Below are 23,240 nucleotides of genomic sequence, written 5' to 3' on the forward strand. Positions count from 1 at the left end.
AAATGAAGACCATGTTTGAATTTGTAACAAAAATAAATACAAATTAATAAACAAAAAAACACATTAAGTCTGTGCCCAAATGCAATACTTTTATACTTGCATGTCAGTATCTTGTGATGTTTTAAAGAATGTGTTTTCAGATTTTTAGCTTAAAATGGCCAATAAAAAAACTATTTTTAAAAACAGACACCTGTGTCCCTGCAGCCATGGTAACATGAGGTGCCAGGGCTCGTACCCCCCAGGAGTTTGTCCCGCCCAGGAGAGAGATGCTGCCCGTCGGGGAGCCCCCCAGGCCAGGCTTGTTCTGCTGCTGGTACTGGGCCAGCTGGTGGGCCGGGATGGTGATGATCTTAGCCAGTTGGACCGTGATCTTGTCTCCGTTCTCCGCTGTGGCTGGAACCATAGTGGGGATGGTCTGGATCACAACCTGCAGAGGAGAGAGATGGTTAGGAACAGGTCTACACATTCTATATCTATACAGAGTGGGGGGTCTGGATCACAACCTGCAGAGGAGAGAGATGGTTAGGAACAGGTCTACACATTCTATATCTATACAGAGTGGGGGGTCTGGATCACAACCTGCAGATGAGAGAGATGGTTAGGAACAGGTCTACACATTCTATATCTATACAGAGTGGGGGGTCTGGATCACAACCTGCAGAGGAGAGAGATGGTTAGGAACAGGTCTACACATTCTATATCTATACAGAGTGGGGGGTCTGGATCACAACCTGCAGAGGAGAGAGATGGTTAGGAACAGGTCTACACATTCTAGATCTATACAGAGTGGGGATGGTCTGGATCACAACCTGCAGAGGAGAGAGATGGTTAGGAACAGGTCTACACATTCTATATCTATACAGAGTGGGGATGGTCTGGATCACAACCTGCAGAGGAGAGAGATGGTTAGGAACAGGTCTACACATTCTATATCTATACAGAGTGGGGATGGTCTGGATCACAACCTGCAGAGGAGAGAGATGGTTAGGAACAGGTCTACACATTCTATATCTATACAGAGTGGGGATGGTCTGGATCACAACCTGCAGAGGAGAGAGATGGTTAGGAACAGGTCTACACATTCTATATCTATACAGAGTGAGGGGTCTGGATCACAACCTGCAGAGGAGAGAGATGGTTAGGAACAGGTCTACACATTCTATATCTATACAGAGTGGGGGTCTGGATCACAACCTGCAGAGGAGAGAGATGGTTAGGAACAGGTCTACACATTCTATATCTATACAGAGTGGGGGTCTGGATCACAACCTGCAGAGGAGAGAGATGGTTAGGAACAGGTCTACACATTCTATATCTATACAGAGTGGGGGTCTGGATCACAACCTGCAGATGAGAGAGATGGTTAGGAACAGGTCTACACATTCTAGATCTATACAGAGTGGGGGGGGGGGTCTGATTACAACATGCAGAGGAGAGAGATGGTTAGGAACAGGTCTACACATTCTAGATCTATACAGAGTGGGGGGGTCTGATTACAACATGCAGAGGAGAGAGATGGTTAGGAACAGGTCTACACATTCTAGATCTATACAGAGTGGGGGTGGTCTGACTCACAACCTGGAGAGAAGAGATGTGGTTAGGAACAGGTCTACACATTTTAGAGCTATACAGAGTGTGTGTGTGGGGGGGGGGGGGGGGGTGTCTGGATCACAACCTGGAGAGAAGAGATGGTTTGTGTCCCTCAGCCGTCAAACTGTCCAGTCTGTCTGCACTACAGAGTAGCTAGCTGACACACCAACTAGCGTGGTTACCCACCTTCGGTTGGGAGTTTGCGTTGCCCGTTGCCGTGCCGATGGGAGAGGCGTTGGCCAATTGGTACGTCGCTTGGCCTCCCGACGTCCCTGGCGCCTGTTGCACGGCAACCGTTGAGATCTTCTGGCCCAGTGACGTTGTCATGACTACAGGCACTTGCATGGCAACCCTTACAGTCCTGGAGACGGAAACGATAACAAAATGGAGTCCGTGACAACATTTTGTATATACAAATTTACTAGATATCGATAGATAAACTCTTTTACATTCAGCATAAAACCTCCAAAGTGAATTGTGTGTTTCAGGGTCAGTATTAGGGTGAGTCTCTAACCTGGGTCCTGAGGCAGTGGCGATGATGTGTGTTTCAGGGTCAGTATTAGGGTGTGTCTCTAACCTGGGCCCTGAGGCAGTGGGGATGATGTGTGTTTCAGGGTCAGTATTAGGGTGTGTCTCTAACCTGGGTCCTGAGGCAGTGGGGATGATGTATGTTTCAGGGTCAGTATTAGGGTGTGTCTCTAACCTGGGTCCTGAGGCAGTGGGGATGATGGCCGTGTGAGAATGCTGCGTCTGGGTTCCGTCTGGCGCCGTGGAAATGGTCACTATCCTCGGAACCCCCACCGCCGCCCCGCCCCCTGTCACCACTGCCTTGTTGCCCTTAGCAACCGGAGGATGGACCACGGTTCTAGTCCCACCCCTCAGGATGGTGGGCGTCGTGGCGAGCTCGGCCACATTCAGTATCGTCTCCGACGAGGGCAGGACTCTCTCGTGGTAAGACTTCTCTGAGCCAATAAGATCACCCGATCTCGAGTCAGCCTTGTCGTCCTCGATGACAACGATGTTCTTGGGCATCTCCTTGAACTGGTAGACCAGCCGCTGACCTTCGACCTTGGCCAGTATACCACGTTGGTAGTAGTACCTGGTAGAGAGGGAGGAGAAGGAGGGAGAGAGGAGGGTGAGGGAGGGAGAGGGAGGGAGAGGGAGGGAGGGAGAGGGAGGGAGAGAGGGGATAGGGAGAGAGGGGATAGGGAGAGGAGGGGGAGAGAGAGAGAGGGAGGGGATAGGGAGAGAGGAGGGTGAGAGAAGGAGGGTGAGAGAAGGAGGGAGAGAGAAGGAGGGAGAGAGAAGGAGGGAGAGAGAAGGAGGGAGAGAGAAGGAGGAGAGAGAAGGAGAGAGGGAGGGAGGGAGGAGGGAGAGAGGAGGAGGGAGGAGGAGGAGGAGGGAGGAGGAGGGAGGGAGAGAGGAGGAGGGAGAGAGGAGGAGGGAGAGAGGAGGAGGGAGAGAGGAGGAGGGAGAGAGGAGGAGGGAGAGAGGAGGAGGGAGAGAGAAGGAGGGAGAGAGGAGGAGGGAGAGAGAAGGAGGGAGAGAAGGAGGGAGAGAGGGAGGGAGAGAGGGAGGGAGAGAGGGAGGGAGAGAGGAGGAGGGAGAGAGAAGGAGGGAGAGAAGGAGGGTGAGAGAAGGAGGGAGAGAGAAGGAGGGAGAGAGAAGGAGGGAGAGAGAAGGAGGGAGAGAGAAGGAGGGAGAGAGAAGGAGGGAGAGAGGGAGGGAGAGAGAAGGAGGGAGAGAGAAGGAGGGAGAGAGAGGAGGAGGGAGAGAGGAGGAGGGAGAGAGGAGGAGGGAGAGAGGAGGAGGGAGAGAGGAGGAGGGAGAGAGGAGGAGGGAGAGAGGAGGGAGAGAGAAGGAGGGAGAGAGGAGGAGGGAGAGAGAAGGAGGGAGAGGAGGAGGGAGAGGAGGAGGAGGGAGAGAGAAGGAGGGAGAGAGAAGGAGGGAGAGAGGGAGGGAGAGAAGGAGGGAGAGAGGGAGGGAGAGAGGGAGGGAGAGAGGGAGGGAGAGAGGGAGGGAGAGAGGGAGGGAGAGAGGGAGAGAGAAGGAGGGAGAGAGAAGGAGGGAGAGAGAAGGAGGGAGAGAGAAGGAGGGAGAGAGAAGGAGGGAGAGAGAAGGAGGGAGAGAGAAGGAGGGAGAGAGAAGGAGGGAGAGAGAAGGAGGGAGAGAGAAGGAGGGAGAGAGGGAGGGAGAGAGGGAGGGAGAGAGGGAGGGAGAGAGGGAGGGAGAGAGGAGGGTGAGAGAGGGAGGAAATAGTGGAGGGAGGGGATAGGGAGAGAGGGGTGGGGAGACGGAGGGAGGGGATAGGGAGAGAGGGGTGGGGAGACGGAGGGAGGGGATAGGGAGAGAGGGGGGAGAGAGAGAGGGAAGACAGAGGGAGGGAAATAGAGGAGGGAGGGGATAGGGAGAGAGGAGAGGGAGAGAGAGAGGGAGGGGATCATGTTCCTCCAAACCAACAACCTACACATTAACTCATGTTCCTCAGAGGAACTCATCCAAACCAACAAGCTACACACCTAACTCAGCTTAAAGCCTCTTCCACAGTCAATGCCATTTCAAGTGCTAGACGGTTGTAGGGTAAACCCTCACCTCAGAGCGCGTCCCATGGTCTCATAGTTCATGTCAGGTTTGTTCTTGTGTTTGCCCCAGAGCTTGGACACGGCCTTGGAGTCCACCAGCTTGAAGATGCCCTTCTCCCTCTGAGTCCACTTGATGTACCTGGGACACGTGTTCTTGTCCTGAAGCAAGTCCAACAGGAACTCCCACAGGTACGTGGTGCTGCCTGGGGGACCAGAGACAGGCGGGTCGGTCGGTCGGACAGAGAGACAGGCGGGTCGGTCGGTCGGACAGAGAGACAGGCGGGTCGGTCGGTCGGACAGAGAGACAGGCGGGGGTCGGTCGGACAGAGAGACAGGCGGGTCGGTCGGACAGAGAGACAGGCGGGTCGGTCGGACAGAGAGACAGGCGGGTCGGTCGGACAGAGAGACAGGCGGGTCGGTCGGACAGAGAGACAGGCGGGTCGGTCGGACAGAGAGACAGGCGGGTCGGTCGGACAGAGAGACAGGCGGGTCGGTCGGACAGAGACAGGCGGGTCGGTCGGACAGAGAGACAGGCGGGTCGGTCGGACAGAGAGACAGGCGGGTCGGTCGGACAGAGAGACAGGCGGGTCGGTCAGACAGAGGGACAGGCGGGTCGGTCAGACAGAGGGACAGGCGGGTCGGTCGACAGAGGGACAGGCGGGTCGGTCGGACAGAGGGACAGGCGGGTCGGTCGGACAGAGAGACAGGCGGGTCGGTCGACAGAGAGACAGGCGGGTCGGCCGACAGAGAGACAGGCGGGTCGGCCGACAGAGAGACAGGCGGGTCGGCCGACAGAGAGACAGGCGGGTCGGCCGACAGAGAGACAGGCGGGTCGGCCGACAGAGAGACAGGCGGGTCGGCCGACAGAGAGACAGGCGGGTCGGCCGACAGAGAGACAGGCGGGTCGGTCGGACAGAGAGACAGGCGGGTCGGTCGGACAGAGACAGGCGGGTCGGTCGGACAGAGACAGGCGGGTCGGTCGGACAGAGAGACAGGCGGGTCGGTCGGACAGAGACCACACTTATCCCTTCCTCTACGTTTAGAGCCTTAAACAACAGGTTAGACTTCACAAAGAATATGGTTGATGAACACTTGGTTGTGGGAAAACTAAGTCCAAGCCCCTAATCAACACATGAAGTCCTAGGGGTTTATGGATGTGTCCTTTCTGTATATTTGGTGTCCCACCTTTCCCTTCTCTGGGTTTTCTCTTGATGCTGAGGTCCGGCGATCCGTTGGATACAGCAGGCAGGTGGGTCTTTGGCTTCCTCCCCGCTACACAGACAAACAGACCAATAAAGTTATTCAAAATCAATCAAATCAAGACATGAGCATTTCACATTGCGTGCAATCTCCCAATATGCCAATAGACGGCGCTCTTTCTGTCTGCAAGATACAGCCAGTCCTATTGAACATCAACATCCTGTCTGCAAGATACAGCAAGTCCTATTGAACATCAACATCCTGTCTACAAGATACAGCCAGTCCTATTGAACATCAACATCCTGTCTGCAAGATACAGCCAGTCCTATTTAACATCAACATCTTGTCTGCAAGATACAGCCAGTCCTATTTAACATCAACATCCTGTCTACAAGATACAGCCAGTCCTATTTAACATCAACATCCTGTCTGCAAGATACAGCCAGTCCTATTTAACATCAACATCCTGTCTACAAGATACAGCCAGTCCTATTGAACATCAACATCCTGTCTACAAGATACAACCAGTCCTATTTAACACCAACATCCTGTCTACAAGATACAGCCAGTCCTATTTAACATCAACATCCTGTCTGCAAGATACAGCCAGTCCTATTTAACATCAACATCCTGTCTACAAGATACAGCCAGTCCTATTGAACATCAACATCCTGTCTACAAGATACAACCAGTCCTATTTAACATCAACATCCTGTCTGCAAGATACAGCCAGTCCTATTTAACATCAACATCCTGTCTACAAGATACCGCCAGTCTGACAAGTCAGTCCTATTTAACATCAACATCCTGTCTACAAGATACAGCCAGTCCTATTTAACATCAACATCCTGTCTGCAAGATACAGCCAGTCCTATTTAACATCAACATCCTGTCTACAAGATACAGCCAGTCCTATTGAACATCAACATCCTGTCTACAAGATACAGCCAGTCCTATTTAACATCAACATCCTGTCTACAAGATACAGCCAGTCCTATTTAACATCAACATCCTGTCTACAAGATACAACCAGTCTGATAATTCAGTCCTATTAACCATCATCATCTTTATAGTACCTTTATCATTAAAACCATTTAGGCTCTTTAGCATTACTTTGATGTCTTAATCAACAGCCAGTATCTCCAATCAACAGCCAGTATCTCCAATCAACAGCCAGTATCTCCAATCAACAGCCAGTATCTCCAATCAACAGCCAGTATCTCCAATCAACAGCCAGCATCTCCAATCAACAGCCAGCATCTCCAATCAACAGCCAGCATCTCCAATCAACAGCCAGCATCTCCAATCAACAGCCAGCATCTCCAATCAACAGCCAGCATCTCCAATCAACAGCCAGCATCTCCAATCAACAGCCAGCATCTCCAATCAACAGCCAGCATCTCCAATCAACAGCCAGCATCTCCAATCAACAGCCAGCATCTCCAATCAACAGCCAGTATCTCCAATCAACAGCCAGTATCTCCAATCAACAGACAGTATCTTCAATCAACAGACAGTATCTCCAATCAACAGACAGTATCTTCAATCAACAGACAGTATCTTCAATCAACAGACAGTATCTTCAATCAACAGCCAGTATCTCCAATCAACAGACAGGATCTTCAATCAACAGACAGTATCTTTGGGTAGTATTATGGAAAGTTTCTTGATTTCTCAGTGGATAGCCAGTATTCTAGGGTGACCTCCGTGTCCTCATCCCTAACAGGTCGGTGGTCAGGCTCTGGTTCCTCTAGGAGGGTGACCTCCGTGTCCTCATCCCTAACAGGTCGGTGGTCAGGCTCTGGTTCCTCTAGGAGGGTGACCTCCGTGTCCTCATCCCTAACAGGTCGGTGGTCAGGCTCTGGTTCCTCTAGGAGGGTGACCTCCGTGTCCTCATTACTAACCTTTCTTCTTCCTGACAGGTCGGTGGTCAGGCTCTGGTTCCTCTAGGAGGGTGACCTCCGTGTCCTCATCCCTAACAGGTCGGTGGTCAGGCTCTGGTTCCTCTAGGAGGGTGACCTCCGTGTCCTCATCCCTAACAGGTCGGTGGTCAGGCTCTGGTTCCTCTAGGAGGGTGACCTCCGTGTCCTCATCACTAACCTTTCTTCTTCTTGACAGGATGTTGGTCAGGCTCTGACTCGTCTGGTTCCTCTATGAGGGTGACCTCCATGTCCTCGTCCATACAGTCTTCCGTAGACACCTCCACCACAGTCTCGGTCATCACGTCTGGACGCATCGCCGCGTGGATGAAGTCTGGGGTGGTCCCACACCCTGCCGGGATGAACACATCTAGTGGGACAAGAGGGAAAACGTTGAGAGAGAAACAGTGTGTGTTCTGGTGGATGTAACGTTGTGTGAACACCAACATTCGTATGACATCATCGGAGATCTACGACATCAATGATGTCTCTCTGTTCTAGTCTCTCGGCTGCTTATGGATGGAATATGTCATGGTGAATACCTGCTTATGGGTGGAATATGTCATGGTGAATACCTGCTTATGGATGGAATATGTCATGGTGAATACCTGCTTATGGATGGAATATGTCATGGTGAATACCTGGGCTGCTGCTTATGGATGGAATATGTCATGGTGAATACCTGGTTATGGGTGGAATATGTCATGGTGAATACCTGGGCTGCTGTTTATGGATGGAATGTGTCATGGTGAATACCTGGGCTGCTGTTTATGGATGGAATATGTCATGGTGAATACCTGGTTATGGATGGAATATGTCATGGTGAATACCTGGTTATGGGTGGAATATGTCATGGTGAATACCTGCTTATGGATGGAATATGTCATGGTGAATACCTGGGCTGCTGTTTATGGATGGAATATGTCATGGTGAATACCTGGGCTGCTGCTTATGGATGGAATATGTCATGGTGAATACCTGGTTATAGATGGAATATGTCATGGTGAATACCTGGGCTGCTGCTTATGGATGGAATATGTCATGGTGAATACCTGCTTATGGATGGAATATTTCATGGTGAATACCTGGGCTGCTGCTTATGGGTGGAATATGTCATGGTGAATACCTGCTTATGGATGGAATATGTCATGGTGAATACCTGGGCTGCTGCTTATGGATGGAATATGTCATGGTGAATACCTGCTTATAGATGGAATATGTCATGGTGAATACCTGGGCTGCTGCTTATGGATGGAATATGTCATGGTGAATACCTGCTTATAGATGGAATATGTCATGGTGAATACCTGCTTATAGATGGAATATGTCATGGTGAATACCTGCTTATAGATGGAATATGTCATGGTGAATACCTGCTTATGGATGGAATATGTCATGGTGAATACCTGCTTATGGATGGAATATGTCATGGTGAATACCTGGGCTGCTGCTTATGGGTGGAATATGTCATGGTGAATACCTGCTTATGGATGGAATATGTCATGGTGAATACCTGGGCTGCTGCTTATGGATGGAATATGTCATGGTGAATGCCTGCTTATAGATGGAATATGTCATGGTGAATACCTGGTTATGGATGGAATATGTCATGGTGAATGCCTGGTTATAGATGGAATATGTCATGGTGAATACCTGGTTATGGTGGAATATGTCATGGTGAATACCTGGGCTGCTGTTTATGGATGGAATATGTCATGGTGAATACCTGGGCTGCTGTTTATGGATGGAATGTGTCATGGTGAATACCTGGGCTGCTGTTTATGGATGGAATATGTCATGGTGAATACCTGCTTATGGATGGAATATGTCATGGTGAATACCTGGGCTGCTGCTTATGGATGGAATATGTCATGGTGAATACCTGGTTATAGATGGAATATGTCATGGTGAATACCTGCTTATGGATGGAATATGTCATGGTGAATACCTGCTTATGGATGGAATATGTCATGGTGAATACCTGGGCTGCTGCTTATGGATGGAATATGTCATGGTGAATACCTGCTTATAGATGGAATATGTCATGGTGAATACCTGGGCTGCTGCTTATGGATGGAATATGTCATGGTGAATACCTGGGCTGCTGCTTATGGATGGAGTATGTCATGGTGAATACCTGCTTATGGATGGAATGTGTCATGGTGAATACCTAGGCTGCTGTTTATGGATGGAATATGTCATGGTGAATACCTGGGCTGCTGTTTATGGATGGAATATGTCATGGTGAATACCTGGGCTGCTGTTTATGGATGGAATATGTCATGGTGAATACCTGGGCTGCTGCTTATGGATGGAATATGTCATGGTGAATACCTGCTTATGGATGGAATATGTCATGGTGAATACCTGGGCTGCTGCTTATGGATGGAATATGTCATGGTGAATACCTGCTTATAGATGGAATATGTCATGGTGAATACCTGCTTATAGATGGAATATGTCATGGTGAATACCTGCTTATGGATGGAATATGTCATGGTGAATACCTGGGCTGCTGCTTATGGATGGAATATGTCATGGTGAATACCTGAGCTGCTGCTTATGGATGGAATATGTCATGGTGAATACCTGCTTATGGATGGAATATGTCATGGTGAATACCTGGGCTGCTGTTTATGGATGGAATATGTCATGGTGAATACCTGGGCTGCTGTTTATGGATGGAATGTGTCATGGTGAATACCTGGGCTGCTGCTTATGGATGGAATATGTCATGGTGAATACCTGCTTATGGATGGAATATGTCATGGTGAATACCTGGGCTGCTGCTTATGGATGGAATATGTCATGGTGAATACCTGGGCTGCTGCTTATGGATGGAATATGTCATGGTGAATACCTGCTTATGGATGGAATATGTCATGGTGAATACCTGCTTATGGATGGAATATGTCATGGTGAATACCTGGTTATGGGTGGAATATGTCATGGTGAATACCTGCTTATGGATGGAATATGTCATGGTGAATACCTGCTTATGGATGGAATATGTCATGGTGAATACCTGCTTATGGATGGAATATGTCATGGTGAATACCTGCTTATGGATGGAATATGTCATGGTGAATACCTGGGCTGCTGTTTATGGATGGAATATGTCATGGTGAATACCTGTTTATGGATGGAATATGTCATGGTGAATACCTGGGCTGCTGTTTATGGGTGGAATATGTCATGGTGAATACCTGGGCTGCGGTCTCCTCTCAGGCTGGTAACAGAGTCCATGTGCAGCAGAGCCTCGGCAGCCTCGATGGTCTTATCAGAACAGTAGATGCTGGTGCCAGACTGTTGGTAATGGACGGACGCCTCCACTGAAACAAAGGAAACACACGTTAGTAGAGGTGAAAAGCACCGTTGCAGGTCTGTACAGCCGCTGTAGACATTTCATCACTTGTACAGTACAGAGGGGTTCTGATGCATCCTACTGGAAATAAAAGTGGTGTTTGGTTACCTCAAGTCTGTTACCACGGTTTGGTTTTTATTGTGAAAACACTGTCGGTGTTCCACCATTAACAGTTTACTACCAAACTAAAAAGGTTGAGACACTTCAAATGGCTTGTTTACTACACTTCACACAGGACTTCTAAAGTCTGTCAAAGCGGACATCCTCTCTCTGGCGCCCCTAGCAACCGTTCCGTCTCCCGTTACTATGGCATAACTGATGTAGGATCAGCTGCAAATAAAAGTCTCTCTTTACCACCATGACCTACAGTGTCAGACTGACCTTAAAACAGATGTTACAGAGCATCAAGTAACTAACTAACCAAATAACTAACCATCTATAACTAACTAACCATAACTAACTAACCATATAATAAGTATTGGTTAGAAGTCATAGTTTCCTCCTTTCCTTTGGGCCCTAAGGTTTTTCCTTGTAAAATGACCCAATCTGTTTTCCTCATTACGGGCTGTCTACAACAAGAGGTCTAGAGGATTTCCTTGTGCTCATCTGGTCATGGTAAATCATTTGGGCTAGGAATTGTTTCACAAAAAAAAAAAGGAGACAAGGAAAAATTATGCAATTTATTAGTATGGGGTATGTAGTCCTTCTGAGGAACTAGGAGACAGACTAAACCTAGGGATTACATTTACAGTACAGAGCAGACCAGAGCGCTCTGGGCCCTGGTCAAAAGTAGTGCACTATAAAGTGGATAGGGTGCCATTTGGGACCAATCCCAGGGCACCTGTTGTTGTCCCTCTCTGGGAAGCACGTATCTGGTTACCATCACCCCTGCCCATGTTTGGCTACGAGGCAGGCACAGGGTAGGGGAGAAGGGTTATCTTTAGGAAGACTGACTGCTGCCCCCCCCCAATCCCTCTCATTCAGACCCTGACACACACACTACCCGTCGTCCCAAGCGCAAACAAACTGTAGCCCCCCACACACACACACACAAACAAGCAGAACTACTATAGGCACCTGATAGGCCGAGCTGCCGTTGAAACCAGGCAGGACTACCTAAATAAACCCACCATAGACCATAACATAGACTGGATACTTTGACACCGATACATAGGCTAGAAATAAACACAGACATTTGACATACATACTAAGATGCATTTATCTGTAAGCATATTATACATACGGATTTAACTATAAAAGTGTTAACACTTTAAAAAATATATTTTAAAAAGTTAACTTTTTACTGTAAAAGTTAAATAAAATGTTATGCATTTTCATATTTCTAGGGATTCGTTCAACAGTGAGTGTTTTAGTGTTTGGTTAATAAGAGAGGTTGGTTATCCGAATATTTGGTTGGGTACGGACTCGGGTTGAAATAGTACTGCTGCACTACCTTATTCAGTCATTGTATTTAAGAAAATGAATTAACATCTGTAAAAAGCAATTGAGGCTAAAAGTCAGCATATTTCAAAAGTACAAAATGCGTGTGAATAAATATGATTTTCATCATTACGTCTCGACAAGCAAGAAAGAAAAAGCTGGTACTATTTGACCGAGCCAATAATAGCAAGTCCGACACAAAGTAGTGCAGTCCCCTATTTGACTTCCGTGTTTACACTCGCGTCGCCTTTCCCTCCAGTTCTCTTCGAAGACGGTCTCCGTCCCCACGTCACTCACTCCCCGCCCCGGACACCATTGGATAAGTCAGTAATCTTACGCCCACCCGTCTAGCAGCACTCATTGGCTGGTGGGAGGATTTCGAACGCCTCACGAGCGCCGTTGGTCAAATGGACCTGTCAATCAAGCCACAACCCGCCTAGATGCATAACAATGCTTCCGCCATCGAAATGATCCAAAAATATATTTTTTTAAATCATCGTTAAATCAAGGAAGAAAATGCAACACTCTAGACAATGTAAAAAAAATAACCTTTGTATGGCAAAAATGAACTTAAACGAGACACGATTTGCACTTAAAAATCGCTAGTGAGTAAACGCAAAAGCCAGGAAAAACCGTTAGCAGCCACACACTTCACGGGATAAACCACTGGGCCCACACTTAGATAACGGTGCGAATCCGACTCAGAAAAACGGTACATGGCTGAAAACAGATGGGGGGAAAAAAGTCACAAAATGACTAGAATACAGCTTTCAACTAAATGTTTACACTCACTTCCGTGTCATTCAATGTTTGAACAAACTGGCTGTATGTGTTATTCAACAAGGAAAAATATATCGATAGACTATATTTCAATACAGGGATAAAAATCACAACATAACTGATTCAATATAGGTAGATCATATAAACAGATTGTGTATTTAAAGCCATGATAAACGCGGAATAAACATAAACCCACATGCCCTTCCGACTCAGACAGCGTGGCAAAGACGTAGGAAAGACAACACATCTACAACACTTCCTGGTTTCAGCGGGGCTCCCTCTCTGCCAGAATAACCAGTTATTATGATACACATGGACGAAGAAACTATAAATCACGATATGCACGCGCTGCTACGTGCAGATTGCGGTCTAATCCTCCAGTGCTCAAATCCAAAACGGTAATTTTAAACATTTTAAGAACGACTGAAGAAAAGCGGACATCGCCATGCAGGTTACTAAGCAAGGTGATCACTTCCTGCTTTGCCCTCCATTATTTCACCAAACTACTTAACGGATATGGGGGGCGCAAGCGGTCGCTAAAATAAACACACAACGTGTCAACAAACGGTCGCCGGTAGAACGAGTTCTAAAATAAATTCCGTTACCTGCTCTGATGAGCAGATCGAGTTGGTTAGCGGGCCCCTCATGAAGTGAAGTCGCCATGTTCTTCCCGTGTTGCAGATTCGCATTGACTTCACACTGAAATGCAAAAAGGCAGCCAAAAATCACTCCGCCGCCAGAGGAAATCTCATCCAGACCGCTTCACAACCCCCACACCGCGGCAGACGGGTGTCCTTCCGCGCTAAACACAGGAAATCCTCCGCTCTCTCTCTCTCTTGAGCTCTTGCCAAAGATGGTGGATACATTTAGATGTCCCACTCAGGCCGTTAACCAGGTTTTAAAGTTCCTGTCTGCTTAAAGGGGAGGCTCTCCCATAAGGCACCAATAAATTAGCAGCTGGGTCTGATTCGCTTAGTCCATTGACTGTATATGAAGGAGGGGAAAAAAAGGAGCGAGTGAGATGTCTCGCTTTCTTTTCCATCTCTGCTCTGCTCTTGCATCGATCGAACGGCAACCAAAGCAGGAAAACAGGACAATTCATCCATAATAGGCCCGTGCATTCAACATTTTAAAAAGCATAACAGAGCATTTTAAGACACCATTAATATAATGTATGTATTGCATTCCTAACAATGAACATTCAGCGCAAGGAATAAAGATTTTAAGAGCATATAAACGTGTCTTCATTTGCATTATGGCAAAGACCATAGTCTAAGTAGGAAAACCTGATTTAAAAAAATCTCTCACTAAAGTAACTAAAAATGAAACAGTCTGCTGAGGTACCGAGTGCAGAAATGTTTATATCGATGCCAGAGCTTGTAGGTCATCATCCACTTTAATGGGTTAGTTTTCTGACTGGAGTCTCACACCAAGTCTACGCCCCAGACAGCACTCAGCAACTCGCACAACAAGTCATCGTGTCAGCAACTAACGACGGAATTTTAAAAAAGGGAAGAAAAACAAGGAGTTAAAAAATAAAAATAATTTTAGGACGTTACAGTAGAGGTCGGGTCCTTTAGAAACGCTGAGGGAAGAAGAACACATCGTTGTCTGTCTGCTTACTTGGCTGGACAACACTCCTTTCCAAAGAGAATACTTCAAAAATCATTAAATCACCTTCCTTTTTACATCTTAAATGCTTTGGTTTGTTGTGTTTTTCACTCCACCGTGTCCAACTAACGAAAGGCTTTAAACTGTTTGCCTAAATCAACCAATCAAATGTATTTATAAAGCCCTTATTACATCAGCTGATATCTCAAAGTGCTGTACGGAAACCCAGCCTAAAACCCCAAACAGCAAGCAATGCAGGTGTAGAAGCACGGTGGCTGGGAAAAACTCCCTAGAAAGGCCAGAACCTAGAGAGGAACCAGGCTATGAGGGGTGGCCAGTCCTCTTCTGGCTGTGCCGGGTGGAGATTATAACAGAACATGGCCAAGATGTTCAAAATGTTCATAGATGACCAGCAGGGTCAAGATGTTCATAGATGACCAGCAGGGTCAAGATGTTCAAATGTTCATAGATGACCAGCAGGGTCCAATAATCATAATCACAGTGGAATCACAACGGCAATCAACGCATGTTTACAACTTCCAAACAGTACACTTGTGGACTTATGTACTACAGTGGACGGCCACAAGAGGGCGATGTCTACTGGCAGACAGGTCTTACATATCCGCTTGATGAGTTTCCCAGCAACCACACCAAAGCTGTGAGTGACTGAAGTACTGTGGATGAAGGTGTGGAAAATAATGTACATCTCCCCAAATGAAAATAGTGCCAAAGCTGAAAGCTGTCCTACTTCTACTCTTATTTTACTGTGTGTGTATTCAGGTTGTATATAAAAAGGTACATGTATGTTATGTTATGTTATGTTATGTTATGTATGTATGTATGCATGTCAAAAGTTTGGACACCTACTCATTCAAGGGTTTTTCTTTATATTTTTACATTGTATAATACTAGTGAAGACATCAACACTATGAAATAACACATTTCAAAGTCATGCAATAACTGAAAAAGTGTTAAACAAATCTAAATATATGAGCTTGTTCAAAGTAGCCACCTTTTGCCTTGATGACAGCTGTGCTACACTCTGTTTAACACTTGTTTGGTTACTACATGATTCCATATGTGTTATTACATAGTTGTGATGTCTTCACTATTATTCTACAATGTAGATGATGGTACAAATAGAGAAACACGAGTAGGTGTGTCCAGACGTTTGACTGGTACTGAATGTATATATCACTAGTGTATTCAGGTTGGGTAGGTATATGGTAGATGGTAGATGGTAGATGGTATATGGTATATGTATATGGTATATGGTAGATGGTATATGGTATATGTATATATCACTAGTGTATTCAGGTTGGGTAGGTATATGGTAGATGGTATATGTAGATGGTATATGGTATATGGTATATGGTATATGTAGATGGTAGATGGTAGATGGTAGATGGTATATGGTAGATGGTATATGGTATATGTATATATCACTAGTGTATTCAGGTTGGGTAGGTATATGGTAGATGGTAGATGGTATATGTATATATCACTAGTGTATTCAGGTTGGGTAGGTATATGGTATATGGTAGATGGTAGATGGTATATGGTATATGGTATATGTATATATCACTAGTGTATTCAGGTTGGGTAGGTATATGGTATATGGTATATGGTAGATGGTAGATGGTAGATGGTAGTTGGTATATGGTATATGTATATATCACTAGTGTATTCAGGTTGGGTAGGTATATGGTATATGGTATATGGTAGATGGTAGATGGTATATGGTATATGTATATATCACTTGTGTATTCAGGTTGGGTAGGTATATGGTATATGGTAGATGGTAGATGGTAGATGGTATATGTATATATCACTAGTGTATTCAGGTTGGGTAGGTATATGGTAGATGGTATATGGTATATGTAGATGGTATATGTATATATCAGTAGTGTATTCAGGTTGGGTAGGTATATGGTAGATGGTATATGGTAGATGGTATATGGTATATGTAGATGGTATATGGTATATGGTATATGGTATATGTATATATCACTAGTGTATTCAGGTTGGGTAGGTATATGGTATATGGTATATGGTATATGGTAGATGGTAGATGGTATATGTATATATCACTAGTGTATTCAGGTTGGGTAGGTATATGGTATATGGTATATGGTATATGGTATATGGTAGATGGTAGATGGTAGATGGTAGATGGTATATGTAGATGGTATATGGTATATGGTATATGGTAGATGGTATATGTATATGGTATATGTAGATGGTATATGTAGATGGTAGATGGTATATGTAGATGGTATATGGTATATGGAGATGGTATATGGTATATGGTATATGGTAGATGGTATATGTAGATGGTATATGGTAGATGGTATATGGTAGATGCTATATGGTATATGTAGATGGTAGATGGTATATGTAGATGGTAGATGGTATATGTAGATGGTAGATGGTATATGTAGATGGTAGATGGTATATGTAGATGGTAGATGGTATATGTAGATGGTATATGTAGATGGTATATGGTAGATGGTATATGGTAGATGGTATATGGTATATGTAGATGGTATATGGTATATGTAGATGGTAGATGGTATATGGTATATGTATATATCACTAGTGTATTCAGGTTGGGTAGGTATATGGTAGATGGTATATGGTATATGTAGATGGTATATGGTATATGTATATATCACTAGTGTATTCAGGTTGGGTAGGTAATATGGTATATGGTAGATGGTATATGGTATATGTAGATGGTAGATGGTAGATGGTATATGGTATATGTAGATGGTAGATGGTATATGGTATATGTATATATCACTAGTGTATTCAGGTTGGGTAGGTATATGGTAGATGGTATATGGTATATTTGGATGATATATGGTAGATGGTATATGTATATGGTAGATGGTAGATGGTAGATGGTATATGGTAGATGGTAGATGGTAGATGGTAGATGGTATATGGTATATGTATATATCACTAGTGTATTCAGGTTGGGTAGGTATATGGTATATGGTAGATGGTAGATGGTAGATGGTAGATGGTAGATGGTATATGTATATATCACTAGTGTATTCAGGTTGGGTAGGTATATGGTATATGGTAGATGGTATATGGTAGATGGTAGATGGTATATGGTATATGTATATATCACTAGTGTATTCAGGTTGGGTAGGTATATGGTATATGGTAGATGGTAGATGGTAGATGGTAGATGGTAGATGGTAGATGGTATATGTATATATCACTAGAGTATTCAGGTTGGGTAGGTATATGGTATATGGTATATGGTATATGGTAGATGGTATATGTAGATGGTATATGGTATATGGTATATGTATATATCACTAGTGTATTCAGGTTGGGTAGGTATATGGTATATGGTATATGGTAGATGGTAGATGGTAGATGGTATATGTATATATCACTAGTGTATTCAGGTTGGGTAGGTATATGGTAGATGGTATATGGTAGATGGTATATGGTATATGTAGATGGTATATGGTATATGGTATATGTAGATGGTATATGGTATATGGTATATGTATATATCACTAGTGTATTCAGGTTGGGTAGGTATATGGTATATGGTATATGGTATATGGTAGATGGTAGATGGTATATGGTATATGGTAGATGGTATATGTATATATCACTAGTGTATTCAGGTTGGGTAGGTATATGGTATATGGTATATGGTATATGGTAGATGGTAGATGGTATATGGTATATGTAGATGGTAGATGGTATATGGCACATATGTCAGAGTCAAGGCCCGCGGGCCACATCCGGCCCGCGAGAAGGTTTTTTACGGCCCCTGGGATGATCTTGATTTATTATTAGAACCGGCCCGCAGACCGCAGCAAGCCGGCAGCCCGCAGATCTTTTACACGCACCAATACTACATTTCCCACAATGCAACGGTGACGCACCGAGCAGTAGGCTGCTTCATTTCAATATTTATTGGCACAGCAGTTGTCAGCATCACAGTAAAATTAACTTTCAGATACCCATCAAAAATGGCAAAACGGAAGGTGGACACTGAGAACCGGGGGTTTCAAACAAGGTGGGAGTCGGAGTATTTGTTCACGGAGGTAGCTGGAAAACCTGTGTGTCTTCTGTGTGGAGAAAGTGTGGCGGTACTGAAAGAGTATAATCTGAGACGACATTATGAAACGAAACACGCGGACAAAAACAAGAATATGGACATGGAACAAAGGCTACAAAAGGCAGAGGAATTAAAACGAGGCCTCAAATCTCGACAGGCTCTGTTCAAAAAAGCCAAATCACAAGGCCAGGCTGCTGTCAAGGCCAGTTTTATTTTGGCAGAAGAGATCGCTAAATCAGCCCGGCCATTTACGGAGGGGATTTCATCAAAAACTGCATGATTAAAGTTTGTGACGAAGTTTGCCCAGAAAAAGGCAACTCTTTTTAAATGTGAGTCTGAGCAGAAACACCATTGCCGAGAGAGTAGACCAGTTGTCCATCAATCTAAAAGAGCAGCTTGTGAAAAAGGGAAAAGATTTCATTGCATATTCCTTGGCTGTGGATGAGAGCACCGACATTTCTGACATTGCCCAGTTGTCAATTTTCATCCGCGGAGTGGACTCCAGCCTAAGCGTGACAGAGGAGTTTTTGGCTTTACGTCCTATGCATGGCACAACTACGGGGCATGATTTGTATGAAGAGGTGTCAAGATGTGTAAATGAGATGGAGCTGCCTTGGGAAAAACTCGTGGGTTTGACAACCGACGGAGCACCTGCGATGTGAGGACACAGGAGCGGACTGGTGGAGAAGATACGGGAAAAGATGCAAGAGGAAAACGTGACAGGTGAGCTGACAGCTTATCATTGTATCATACACCAGGAAGCGTTGTGCGGTAAAGCCTTGAAAATGGAGCATGTAATGAGCATCATCACGCGCACAGTTAACTTTATCAGAGCCAAAGGTTTGAATCACCGCCAGTTCAAGGCATTTCTGACGGAGTTAGAAACGGAGCATGGTGATTTGCCTTATCACACAGAGGTGCGATGGCTAAGCCAGGGAAAGGTGCTTCAAAGATGTTTCGAGCTTCGTGAGGAGATTTGTCTGTTCTTGGACAGCAAAGGGAAAGACACAACACAACTCCGAGACGAAATGTTTCTGTGTGAAATGGCTTTTCTGTGTGACATTACGACACACAGCCCCAGCTGTGTGACATTTCTGTGTGACATTACGACACAATGCCCCAGCTGCGCATCCAGGCTGCTCAAACGTTGTCTATGTTTGGCAGCACATACCTGTGTGAACAACTGTTTTCTTTGATGAACTTGAACAAAACATCACACAGAAGTCGACTTACTGCTGAACACCTCCACTCAATTCTGAGGATTTCCTCAGCTCAGAGCCTTACCCCGAACATTGATGAACTTGTGGAAAAGATGGGACACCACCAAGTATCACCCTCAACCTCAAACAAGTGAACATTACTGTGCAATCACATAGAGTTTTTACTCAGTTCAAGTTTAAAAGTTAAAGTTTAATATTTGTTTTCACTGCATGTTACTTCTCCTTAAACAAAGTGTTGTTTTTGATTAATAGATTTTTGCACTTTATTTTATTGTATTTCAATCCAATTATATTTTAAAAATATTTCAGTTGAGTGGATGATAGAAAATTGCTATTATTGTTTTTTTCTTTGAAGTAAATTTAGCCCACTTTTGCTAAAATAGAAAATATAGGCTACTGATGGTGCCTTGAATACCGGTTTCTTTCATTTAATGTTCATGTTATGGGGATTTTTATATAAAGGAAATTTGTCTTTTGTGTCTGTTGAAAATTAAAGATTACTGACAGAGCCATAAGAAAATATTGCTTTATTTATCTGATAATATTGGAATATATTTGTTAGGTTTTCAGTAGGTTCAATTAGGTTCACTAGACTATATGCGTCATTTAAAAAATGTTCAATGAACATTCGAACAGTCCGGCCCTCGGCTTGTAGCTAAATTTTTTATTTGGCCCTCCGTCCATTTGACTTTGACACCCCTGGTATATGGTATATGGTAGATGGTATATGGTATATGTAGATGGTATATGGTAGATGGTATATGGTAGATGGTAGATGGTATATGTATATATCACTAGTGTATTCAGGTTGGGTAGGTATATGGTAGATGGTATATGGTATATGGTAGATGGTATATGGTATATGTATATATCACTAGTGTATTCAGGTTGGGTAGGTATATGGTAGATGGTATATGGTATATGTATATATCACTAGTGTATTCAGGTTGGGTAGGTATATGGTAGATGGTAGATGGTATATGTATATATCACTAGTGTATTCAGGTTGGGTAGGTATATGGTAGATGGTAGATGGTAGATGGTAGATGGTATATGGTAGATGGTAGATGGTAGATGGTAGATGGTAGATGGTATATGGTATATGGTATATGTATATATCACTAGTGTATTCAGGTTGGGTAGGTATATGGTAGATGGTAGATGGTATATGTAGATGGTATATGGTAGATGGTATATGTATATATCACTAGTGTATTCAGGTTGGGTAGGTAGATGGTAGATGGTAGATGGTAGATGGTAGATGGTAGATGGTAGATGGTAGATGGTAGATGTAGATGGTAGATGTAGATGTAGATGTAGATGGTAGATGGTAGATGGTAGATGGTATATGTAGATGGTATATGTATATATCACTAGTGTATTCAGGTTGGGTAGGTAGATGGTAGATGGTAGATGGTAGATGGTAGATGTAGATGGTAGATGGTAGATGGTAGATGGTAGATGTAGATGGTAGATGGTAGATGGTAGATGGTAGATGGTAGATGTAGATGGTAGATGGTAGATGGTAGATGGTAGATGGTATATGGTAGATGGTAGATGGTAGATGGTAGATGGTAGATGGTAGATGTAGATGGTAGATGGTAGATGTAGATGGTAGATGGTAGATGGTAGATGGTATATGGTATATGTAGATGGTAGATGGTATATGGTATATGTATATATCACTAGTGTATTCAGGTTGGGTAGGTATATGGTAGATGGTAGATGGTATATGGTATATGTAGATGGTATATGGTATATGGTATATGGTATATGGTAGATGGTATATGTATATATCACTAGTGTATTCAGGTTGGGTAGGTATATGGTAGATGGTAGATGGTATATGTATATATCACTAGTGTATTCAGGTTGGGTAGGTATATGGTAGATGGTAGATGGTAGATGGTATATGGTAGATGGTATATGGTAGATGGTAGATGGTAGATGGTAGATGGTAGATGGTATATGTATATATCACTAGTGTATTCAGGTTGGGTAGGTATATGGTAGATGGTAGATGGTATATGTAGATGGTATATGGTAGATGGTATATGTATATATCACTAGTGTATTCAGGTTGGGTAGGTAGATGGTAGATGGTAGATATGTAGATGGTATATGGTAGATGGTAGATGGTAGATGGTAGATGGTTAGATGGTAGATGGTAGATGGTAGATGGTAGATGGTAGATGGTAGATGGTAGATGGTAGATGGTAGATGGTAGATGGTAGATGTAGATGGTAGATGGTAGATGGTAGATGGTAGATGTAGATGGTAGATGGTAGATGGTAGATGGTAGATGGTAGATGGTATATGTAGATGGTAGATGGTATATGGTATATGTATATATCACTAGTGTATTCAGGTTGGGTAGGTATATGGTAGATGGTAGATGGTATATGGTATATGTAGATGGTATATGGTATATGGTATATGGTATATGGTAGATGGTATATGGTATATGTATATATCACTAGTGTATTCAGGTTGGGTAGGTATATGGTAGATGGTATATGGTATATGTAGATGGTAGATGGTATATGGTATATGGTAGATGGTATATGTAGATGGTAGATGGTATATGGTATATGGTATATGTAGATGGTAGATGGTATATGGTAGATGGTATATGTATATATCACTAGTGTATTCAGGTTGGGTAGGTATATGGTATATGGTATATGGTAGATGGTATATGGTATATGTAGATGGTATATGGTAGATGGTATATGTATATATCACTAGTGTATTCAGGTTGGGTAGGTATATGGTATATGGTAGATGGTATATGGTAGATGGTATATGGTAGATGGTATATGTATATATCACTAGTGTATTCAGGTTGGGTAGGTATATGGTATATGGTAGATGGTAGATGGTATATGGTATATGTAGATGGTATATGGTATATGGTATATGGTAGATGGTAGATGGTATATGTATATGGTATATGTAGATGGTATATGTAGATGGTAGATGGTATATGTAGATGGTATAGTATGGTATATGGTATATGGTATATGGTATATGGTATATGGTAGATGGTATATGTAGATGGTATATGTAGATGGTATATGGTATATGGTATATGGTAGATGGTATATGGTATATGTAGATGGTAGATGGTATATGTAGATGGTAGATGGTATATGTAGATGGTAGATGGTAGATGGTATATGGTAGATGGTAGATGGTATATGTATATATCACTAGTGTATTCAGGTTGGGTAGGTATATGGTATATGGTATATGGTATATGGTAGATGGTAGATGGTAGATGATATATGTAGACCTAGGCCTGTGTGTACATCCCACCCCGGTCTCTCACCTGTCTCCACCACCTCAGTCTCCACCTCCTGTTCTTCCCCCACGTCCTGTATCAGGTAGGTCCCGTCTTCGTATACCAGAACCTGGGCAGAGAAATACTGCTCCAGCCCC

General features: G+C 44.1%; 1 protein-coding gene across 1 annotated transcript in view; it reads right to left on the minus strand.

Moving 5' to 3' along the window:
- Positions 1-23,240, minus strand: part of LOC124023192 (ETS-related transcription factor Elf-2-like) — a 35,000-nt gene that overhangs the window by 1,728 nt on the left and 10,032 nt on the right. The window contains 8 exon segments of the mRNA XM_046337719.1: positions 191-427; positions 1,777-1,951; positions 2,294-2,689; positions 4,183-4,375; positions 5,358-5,444; positions 7,473-7,661; positions 10,498-10,623; positions 23,131-23,238. Coding sequence (XP_046193675.1) covers positions 191-427; positions 1,777-1,951; positions 2,294-2,689; positions 4,183-4,375; positions 5,358-5,444; positions 7,473-7,661; positions 10,498-10,623; positions 23,131-23,238 — 1,511 coding nt within the window.

This window comes from Oncorhynchus gorbuscha, unplaced genomic scaffold (genome assembly GCF_021184085.1).
Source record: "Oncorhynchus gorbuscha isolate QuinsamMale2020 ecotype Even-year unplaced genomic scaffold, OgorEven_v1.0 Un_scaffold_1537, whole genome shotgun sequence".
NCBI classification, from domain to species: domain Eukaryota; kingdom Metazoa; phylum Chordata; class Actinopteri; order Salmoniformes; family Salmonidae; genus Oncorhynchus; species Oncorhynchus gorbuscha.